Below are 9,389 nucleotides of genomic sequence, written 5' to 3'. Positions count from 1 at the left end.
GTAAAAAAAAGTTGAACATCTAGCATGTCCTGGTTTCGATCCAGGGACCTATTATCTGTTAGGATTCCGATGTTGATTGGCTGGAACAAGGCATTCTCACCTCCGGGTTATGAGCCCGGCTGTGTGAACGTTAGCTTCTGATCTAATTTAGAGATATCACGTGATTTTTCATACCGCTCTTCCCCTGAGCTAACATGCTCTATTTAAGTTATAACCGAGGCCTGTCTCGGTTGAGATGGTCTTTCAGAGAAAATATGTCTTTGTAAATGTTTGAGGTTCAGGTTAAGACTTCGGGCTTCGGACTTTCAAGATTTCGAACACTTGTGTTCTTGACGAACTTCATGGTTATCTGTATTAGAACTCTTGGCTGTGCATTGGTTTTGCACACCAAACAAAATGATCTCAGGAGTGGAACAGAAAAGTGGATTACAAGAGGCTAAACTTTGGTGGGCACTGCCTGGGGTGTATAGCAGTTGCTTAAGTGGTGGGCCTGGGGACTGAGTGAATCCCCTCAACCCCACGCACAGTCTGGAATGACAACATACACCCTCTTCTGTCACACTGGGTTCTAGGACCTTATCGCACCGAATTCGCAAGCTAATCGTGAATGGCCGCTGGTATGTTTGGCAGGTTGGTCTCACTGAGTGCGCCAATGATGTTTTCTATCTGTACCCTTTGTACCGCTACTTATAGCCCATTGTTGGGCTGGTTACATACAAAACCAGCGGAGGCGGCGCCTTAGTACAACTCAGCAGAATCCAACACACCTGACACGTTGAGGTTCATGCGATATTTCTGTGGACCTTGGTCGTGATTGCTGATCTAACAACTTTTAGGAGCCTCTTTCTATGCAAAGACGGAGATCAGCTTCCTGGATCTTTGGCGCACTATATAGTGCAAAGCAGGGAGGTGAGATAGTGTCATGACGGGCTCAGATATAGCTAGCTATATAAGGTGCGATCCAGACGATATCAGACCTAGGGTCCGAGTACCTAATTGTGACCTTTCGGCCTAGTTGGGAATGGACTGTTCTTACAAATAGATTGTATATGCTGTAAAATTAGTTAAGCAAACTTTCTAAGAGTTGTTGCATGTTCTGTCTGAGAAAGCGTGACGTGTGAGATAACGTTGAGCATAACGTTATGCTATTCTTGGCATAACGAGAGCCTTCAATATTCAGGAAACTATATATACGGTGGTAATAATGTGGCCGAGTAAACAATCACACTTCAGACTTTCATATTGAAATAAATAGTTAGAGCTTCTATAACACTGCCCATACCACCTACTTTCCCGAAATGAGCCTGTCAGATAAGATAGCTATTGTGACCGGGGCCTCTCGCGGGATTGGCGCTGGAATTGCTTTGGAGCTTGCCAAACAGGGAGCGAAGGTCTACATTTCCACAGGCACTAAATCCTTAGATCTGACTATTGATACAAATCTTGCAGGTCATGCTTACCTACGTGTCGGCCAGCAGTGAGGATGCCGTCGATGGAGTTATACATCGGATACGTGGTTTAAACAACGGCTCCGATGCTGCCAAAGTGCGAATCGACCTTCACCAGGTGGAAGCCCCCGAAACAATCCTGTCAGCTACCTTCCGCGCGTTCCCCTCAAGCGATGGCAAGGTGGATATTCTTGTCAATAACGCGGCACATTCGCACTGCAAGCTTCTTACAGACACCGAAATCGAGGACTACGCCTCTATGTTCGATGTGAACGTCCGCAGCACCATTTTCATGACCAAGGCTGTGTTGCCGTATCTCCGTGCCCCGGGGCGCATTATCAACATAACATCTATTGTAGCTCGCCGGGGATCAGTAGGGTTTTCCATCTACTCGGCTACGAAAGCAGCTGTGGAAGGGTTCACCAGAGCCCTGGCATGCGAACTGGGTCCCTATGGCCACACCGTCAATGCCGTGGCCCCTGGACCCGTGGAGCCAGGCATGTTTCGGGGATCAGTGCCGGATGATTTGGTGAAGTATGTTCTGGACAGCACACCTCTGGGGAACCGGGTCGGGACACCGGAGGAGATTGCTGCCGTCGTGACTTTCTTGGCTGATCCAAAGGCGTGTTGGTTGACGGGTCAGACTATATGTCCAAGCGGCGGACTGAATATGGTCTGAATACATGTTTTTATATACAGCAGTGCTACTCTGCTTGAAGTGTTGTATTAGTTTAGGAAAGCTCAAGGCATTTCTCGCCTCTCTCTTTTCTTCCGCGGTTACTTCTCTCCACAGTGGCGGTCTCAAAGGCCCACCACCACCTTTCAAACATCAGCTGTCCTATTTCCCAACCCGCCATCTCAAATGGGTCGCTGCTGTGAACTCTGATTCCCTCTCCCCCGTCGTCTTCCATATCATACACCAACCGAACGAGCCCCATTGGATCCTGAGCCGACTTCGGACGTAAATTGACAGGGAGGTTAAACACCTGGATCAACTTATCCCGGGCAGTCGGCCAGGGGAGGAGATCTAGAATCGGGTGATGCGAGATAAGAACTTGGGTTCTAGTTGGCCGTATATGGTCAGGTAACGTCTCCAGATCGATGGTAGTAGTATAATCTCCATCGCTGGTTTGGCTTGAGCCTGATGTCTGTGTAGTAGAAGAGGTCGATGAAGGGGGTAGCGAGGATGACAGCGAAGAAGTAGAAGATTGGGTGTATAGCCTTGGTCTGTAAAACGGACTAACCGCAGCAATATCCCAGAGGCAATCTCCGACGCCGAGCCTTTGAGCTACCCTAACTGCTGCACTCAGAAGGGTAAGGGAGGGAACTTGGAGCAAGTGATCATCGGGAAACGTGAAATTAGAGGACTGGTAGTCTTGTAGATCATCTGAGATATTGTCCGTGCTCTCTGGGTTACTGAGCAGACTATTAAACTGCACATAATCGCCGTCGCTATGGCCTTGAGCTGACGTTTCTGGCTCTAGGAATAGTGGTAATGGAGAGGCCTCCAAAGGAGCGTCAGTTGTGGAGATAAGTGAACCTAGCGATGCTTGCCCCGAGGTTCTTGGAGAGAGAGCAGTGAGAAATGGTGAAGCAAGGGTTGATAGTTCTGAGGGGAGTAGATGTGGTACGGCTGGTAAGAAAGACCCTGTGAAGACCTCCGGCACTAGAGTCATATCATTGAATTCGGAAGCCGTACCAGCAGAAGAGGAGTCAGCGCCCGTTGAGGTTGTCATTTCCTGGCCTCCATAGTCTGAGTTTACAGTATTACTCTCACCCAAGGCAACTGGGGTTGAGAAGGGATATGAAACATCTGTCGGGAGGCCGGGGCCACCTCTATCTTTCTCGGGTCCCAGGGCTGTTAATTCTTCATTGTGCGAACTCACGCTGTTTAGTTGCGCTTCCAGGGCTTCTATTCGACGTTTCTTTCTTTGTCCTGCCATAGTTCAGATTGAGATACCAATTCTCGTTGGGATATAGAACCTACGGTATCGTCTTTGGGCAAGTACATTCAGGACTCGTTTCCGTTCTGTCGCATCTTCCGTGATGTCCGGGGCAACCAGATCTCTTTCTTTGCGTTTTCCAGTCATTTCGACTCAGGAATATGCATAATTGTTTTGGTAGAGGTTCTGGCAGGGCATGCGAGGTGGGTGACAACACGAGGATGACTCATCCAAGGAAAGTTAACGTAACTAAGGGATGTTGCACTCGGCATCACTTCTTCAGCTTCAACTTTATGATACAGAAAACACCCAGATGCTGGATACCAATATCCACACGACCATCTTAACGGATCTATTCGGTGGACCTATAAAACTGCTAGCCGTCCTAAATCACAGTAGTTCGAACAAAATCCTTCCATACAGGCACACTTCCGTGGATCAAGGTCCTTCGTGCTGGCTGGTTCCAGTACAGGAGAGTTCTAGACCTTTATCCTCTCAAACTAATGAAGCCACTTGTAGACATGGGTGGTTAGCAGCGAGGCGTTCCGGCGTGCACTTACAAGCCAATCGAAGGCAAGGACCTGCCACGATTTGTACATTTCTGACGGTATAAGAGCTCCAGCGTAATATTTCAGATTCATGGCCATGAGCCCTACAATCATAGCTCTAGAATAGTGCTAAAGCATATACTTAGGGCCGCCAAAGAGATGCACCACACTTCTGATTGAAGGAATATCCTTCCCAATGGGAAAGCCGGAGAATTTGAGCCGAATGATTGGCATGAGCTTCGTAGTGTTTAATCAGCCATGATACGTACACAATCCTAATGGGCAGTCTGGGGGACTCAATGGCTGAAGTAAACTTTCCTCGCGTGCGCCACGGTCTTCGGACAAGACAGATAGATATACTCTCAGATCCCAGTGTCATGGCAGAAATACTCCAGTTATCTTGTATGTAATACCACGGGCATTTACGCATTACCTGTTAAGCGCTTTTATTGCATGATATCTCAACAGATATGGTGATTACTGACGAAGCAGTAGCCGAAACTGCCACTACCGGCGCGACACCATCGCCTGGCGATGGGATCGCGGCTGCACCGAGCGCACCGAGTCAGGTTCTACGCCTTTTGAGGGAGATCAACTCCTACAGTGAAGCATGCATCAATGGCCAGAAAGAGGCAAGATTTAAACTTGTCAATGCAGCGGAGTCCTTCGTCCACGCTCTGGAAACACCTAGTGAGACCATGATGCGGCACTGTGTGGCTCAGGTGCGACCTCTTGCAATTATTCCTTTTTCTATTTTTTCCTTGTGGTAAAGCAATACCGATGGGCTTACTTGCTCTCAAGTGCACCGCGTATGCATCGGTTGAGGCCTGTATCCTTCTAGGGGTATTTTCGCTATTAGCCTCTAGCGATGATCCAAAACCTGCTAGGGATCTTGCAGAAGCTACTGGGGCAGATGAACAATTGCTGGGTTAGTTACTCCCTTTGTATAGTTATGGTTAATGCACAGGAAACCAACATAATGTAGGACGTCTGCTGAAGGATTTGGCTGCAATGGGGGTGTTCACGGAGGCTGGTCCGGATGAGTACTATCGCAACGGCCTCTCAACAGCGATGTGTATGAAGCAATATAGCGATGTGTGGCTGTTCATGTACGCTCTTAATGATTTTGTTTCAGCCTGTATCCTAGCTCATTATAACTTCTTTCAGCAGTCCATGCGCTCCCAGCATGGCTGGAGAAGAACGACTATCACAATCCTACTGATGCACGGCATACTGCGTTCAATATGCGATACAACACTGACCTCCACTATGGGAGTGGTTGTTCAATCCAGAACATACTACCCTCGCCAGTCAGTTCAACAACCTCATGTCCACATACCACCAAGGCCGACCTAGCTGTATAGAAGAGGGATTCTACCCAGTGCATGATAACCTAATCCAAGGGGCACGAGACGGCAAGAATGGTGTCTTTCTTGTTGATGTTGGTGGGAACCAAGGATATGATCGGGACGAGTTTCTATCCAAATAGCCCGGTGCCCCGGGCCGACTGGTCTTGCAGGATTTGCCAACGGTCCTGGATGATATTGTAACACTGGACCTATCAATTGAGCGGATGGCGCATAATTTCTTCGCGGTTCAGCCGGTGAAAGGTTAGTGTCAACAGTATATCCAGTCATTGCTCCTACATCAACGTACGTTGATCAATCCCAGGTGCGCGAGCCTATTCTCTTCACAGTGTCCTACATAACTGGAACGATGAGGACTGCCAGACTATTCTCTCCAGACTTGTGGCTTCTATGGCACCTGGATATAGCAAGATTCTGATCAATGAAATTGATATCCCTAAGACCGGAGCGCATTGGGAGGCAACCGCTATGGACATCTTGATAACAGTACATCTTGCCGCAGGGGTGCGGACTGAACAGCAGTGGCACCAGCGTATCGAGTCAGTGGGGCTCAAAGTTGCCAAAATTTGGCACAGGGTGGGCAGCGTTGCGAGCTTGATTGAGTGTGAGTTGGCGTGACAAAGAAGATCAGAGTGGTTGCGTAGGTAATGGGCTGAGGTATTTCTTCTTTTCCGTTATGTTTCCTTCTTTTCTTCTTGTTTCTATCTGCCCTTTCGGTATCACGCGCGGTCTTTCCTTGGGTCTCTATCGGAGTTTCAATAGTGTGAGAAGCTGGGAACTTCTGTCCGGTATCAGACCGTGAGCGTTGCATGTGAATATGACCACATCCAAGAGAAAAAGTCCTGTTTTTTCCAGAAATGACTCATTCAAAAAATAGCCATTTGATCACCGGAGGCCATTAAGCTTGTATTGGGTAATGGAGAACCCAGAGTAAATTCCCGAATCCAATAGTCCGCGTCAGTCGCCCACCCCTTTCTTCTCATGTATGAAGGGATGACCCAGCTGCCGGCATATTGAACTCACCTTAGCCGGGTATAACCGCCTGCCCAGTTAAACGTGTAGTAATAGAGGGTATCTTACTGTAATGGGAATCTGATATAACAAACCATTGGGATGTTTTGTCAGGGTGCATAATACAGGGGGTAGTATTGCTCAGAAGCTTGCAAGAGAGGGCCGGTCGAAGTAATTGGGCAGATGACCTTCAGACGGGCCAAAGAAAAGGAATATAAGAGACTCAACCAAGATCGATCTGAATATGGGCATGCCTCATTAGGATAAATATTGACACAGCAAGGTACGTACAACGGCCCTGCCAGCATGAATTTGTATATGCTCAAAGATGTGGAGATGCATCTATATTTTCGGAAGGAGCCTGCTAAGCTTGATAGAAACAGGTATAGCAGTTCATTCGATACAAGGATCAACAGATGGCGATCAAACGGACATGCATGATCACATTCTTGCTTTAATTTGGTTAATAATTGCAAGAAGGACACTCTACTTGAACAAGTAAAGCATCATTGGTCTAGTGGTAGAATTCATCGTTGCCATCGATGAGGCCCGTGTTCGATTCACGGATGATGCACTTCTTTTTGTCTTTTTGACTACCGACAATCTAATCTCTATCTCTGATTCCTAAATGGTCATATTTCTTTTTCCTCTTTTGTTTTAGCATTCTAAGGTAATCCTTTGCTCGCCACATCTATGATGTGAGGGTCATGTTCAACAACCTTCTATCTGGGGTCCTGAACTAATATATGTACTGCTCCGTACTCACCAGTATTATTCCAAGAGACTGGGACTAAATCCCGACACTGTTCCATGCCGAGCGCGACGGCGAGCAGTGGCGATGAATTACTCTCCTCGGAGATAATATTGCCAGGAGCGCATGACGAGAGTAGTCGTAAGCCTTTCAGGAACCCATGATGCCTTACTCATTCTCAAGCAGCTCGAGGCAAAGATCAACCTAGATCAACCTATACTCCGCAGAGCTGGGGTCCCTTGCTTTGCGAGGAATGTGTCTGTCATCATGAACTTACCAAGACATAGGCAAGAAGAGGTCACTCGGCTCCTTATGTCCCTCGCTCATGGCTCCCAAGGATGTTAAAAGGGTCTGGAATCAGGGCCAGACCGAAAGTTCTAGCTCCATCACCCACTGTTTAGCGTTTAGCTTGTCTCAATGAGCTGAGACACAATGTCATCACAATCATCTGATACTCTCGAGCTCAAAGAAGCCGATGCCAGTGTGTCCCAGATATCCGCAGAGGTTTCATGCAGCAATGGGGGCTGGGATGATGACCCTCAAAACCCAATGAACTGGTCGAACGCCTGGAAAAGGACAATCATTGCACTGGTTGCCTTCGCCACGTTCAACGAGTGAGTATAGCCATCACATCATGATCTACCTTGCCCTATGGCTGACATCTAGACCTTCATCAGCGCCGCAGCATCCAGCATTTTCACCCCAGGGGTACCACTCGTTCTCGAAGAATTCCACACGACAAACCCCGCCATATCGCCGTTTCTCATATCGATCCATGTCATTGGCTTCGCAACGGGACCGCTGCTTTTCTCCCCTCTCAGTGAGATCTACGGAAGATGTATTGTCATGCATATTTCAAACGTAACTTTCTTTTTTTCTTGCATACTCTGCGCCCTCAGTGTCAACGTACCTATGCTAGCTATAGCTCGCATCCTTCTGGGAGTGGCTGGTTCCATACCCAATGCACTGGCAGGAGGTTTTGTGGCAGACCTGATCCCTCTTGAAAGACGGGCGAGCTCGCTCGCCTTGTTGTCTGCCGGGACTCTATCAGTACGTAACCTTTGTCAAGCAATCAGTATATCTACTTATCAGTATCCCGTTCCAGGGCACGGTGGTCGGTAAGCTCACCCTGGAAAACCACATATACACACGTCCATAACCATAGGGTGAACTTCTTACATTAAATCCAGGCCCGATTGCAGGCGGTTATATGGCATTAAACGTGGGATGGAGATGGACATTCTGGCTCGAAGCCATCGTGGTACACACCCAAGCGCGACTCCATACACGAGCAGAACACCCCGACACTGACACACGACACAGGTTGGCTGCAGCACGATAGCATCATCCCTACTCCTCCGAGAGACCTACGCTCCGGCGCTCCTCCGAAGGAAAGCCGCAAAACTAGGCACGCAAAAACCCCTCAAAGAAAGCGAAAGCCACTGGAAAGCCCTGCGGAGAGGCATCTCACGACCGATGAAGCTCTGCCTCTGCTCGCCCATCGTGATGATCATCTCGCTCTACAACTCCATCAGCTACACATACATGTACTACATCATCACCACCTTCCCCACGCTCTTCGGCGAAGAATACGGCTTCAACGCAGGCGAGGTCGGGCTCGCCTACATCGCCCAAGGAGTCGGCTGCCTAGTCGGCCAGTTCGTAGTCGGCCGCTTCGCAGACTGGTACATCCAGCGCCAACGAGCCCGATACGGCACCACGACGCCCGAAGACAGACTACCCCCCGCCATCGTAGGGTACGTCGTTCTCGCCATCGGCATGATGTGGTTTGGGTGGTCGGCGCAGGCCCATGCCCATTTCATGGTCCCCATTGTCGGCTCTGGGGTTGTGGGCTTGGGCATCGTGGCCGGGTTTCTCGTAGTTCAGTTCTATATTGTGGATGCTTTTGAGATCTATGCCGCTAGTGCTTTGGCGGCCAATAACCTTATTCGGGCTATTATTGCGGCCCTCTTGCCCCTGTCTGGTCCGGCGATGTATGATCGCCTGGGGTATGGTTGGGGGAATACTATTCTCGGTCTGGTGGCGTTGGTTATTGCGCCGACTCCGTTGTTGCTGATGAAGTATGGGCGGAAGATTCGGATGCAGTGGCTGCTAGAGCTGTAGATAGTTGTTCTAATATTATTTTTATGTTCGTTTCATACCTTGTTCTCTCTTAGAAGAATCATGGCCGTTGTTGTGTGGGATAGTTAAGAATACTGATGTACATCTCATGAAAGAGGTAGTCGGTAATTAATTCACTTTACTTAAGACGATGATCCTCTCTTCTCTGAAGAGGGAGGAGGAGGGGAGGGGGAGGGGGG

At 48.7% G+C, this 9,389-nt stretch overlaps 4 protein-coding genes across 4 annotated transcripts; 3 read left to right on the top strand and 1 right to left on the bottom strand.

Moving 5' to 3' along the window:
• Nucleotides 1-1,298: 1,298 nt before the first annotated feature.
• Nucleotides 1,299-2,127, top strand: ANOM_011318 (SDR family NAD(P)-dependent oxidoreductase; the record flags this gene model as incomplete). The annotated part of the gene is made up of 2 exons (XM_015556574.1): nt 1,299-1,391; nt 1,450-2,127. 2 exons carry the CDS (start codon nt 1,299-1,301, stop codon nt 2,125-2,127), a joined length of 771 nt encoding a protein of 256 aa, XP_015401067.1.
• Nucleotides 2,128-2,179: 52 nt separating this feature from the next.
• ANOM_011317 (uncharacterized protein) lies at nt 2,180-3,538 on the bottom strand (the record flags this gene model as incomplete). The annotated part of the gene is made up of 2 exons (XM_015556573.1): nt 2,180-3,384; nt 3,436-3,538. The coding sequence occupies 2 exons, from the start codon at nt 3,536-3,538 to the stop codon at nt 2,180-2,182; spliced, it is 1,308 nt and encodes a 435-aa protein (XP_015401069.1).
• An 871-nt stretch (nt 3,539-4,409) lies between these two features.
• ANOM_011316 (O-methyltransferase) lies at nt 4,410-5,924 on the top strand (the record flags this gene model as incomplete). The annotated part of the gene is made up of 6 exons (XM_015556572.1): nt 4,410-4,661; nt 4,741-4,867; nt 4,925-5,048; nt 5,251-5,380; nt 5,429-5,549; nt 5,611-5,924. 6 exons carry the CDS (start codon nt 4,410-4,412, stop codon nt 5,922-5,924), a joined length of 1,068 nt encoding a protein of 355 aa, XP_015401070.1.
• A 1,576-nt stretch (nt 5,925-7,500) lies between these two features.
• Nucleotides 7,501-9,209, top strand: ANOM_011315 (MFS transporter; the record flags this gene model as incomplete). Its single annotated transcript, XM_015556571.1, has 5 exons — nt 7,501-7,682; nt 7,746-8,118; nt 8,174-8,186; nt 8,259-8,329; nt 8,392-9,209. The coding sequence occupies 5 exons, from the start codon at nt 7,501-7,503 to the stop codon at nt 9,190-9,192; spliced, it is 1,440 nt and encodes a 479-aa protein (XP_015401068.1). The 3' UTR covers nt 9,193-9,209.
• Between the last annotated feature and the right edge of the window lie 180 nt (nt 9,210-9,389).

Source organism: Aspergillus nomiae (assembly GCF_001204775.2).
Source record: "Aspergillus nomiae NRRL 13137 chromosome Unknown contig00682, whole genome shotgun sequence".
Lineage (NCBI taxonomy): Eukaryota > Fungi > Ascomycota > Eurotiomycetes > Eurotiales > Aspergillaceae > Aspergillus > Aspergillus nomiae.
The sequence above is the reverse complement of the archived record's forward strand: the minus strand, read 5'-3'. Positions and strand labels throughout refer to the sequence as shown.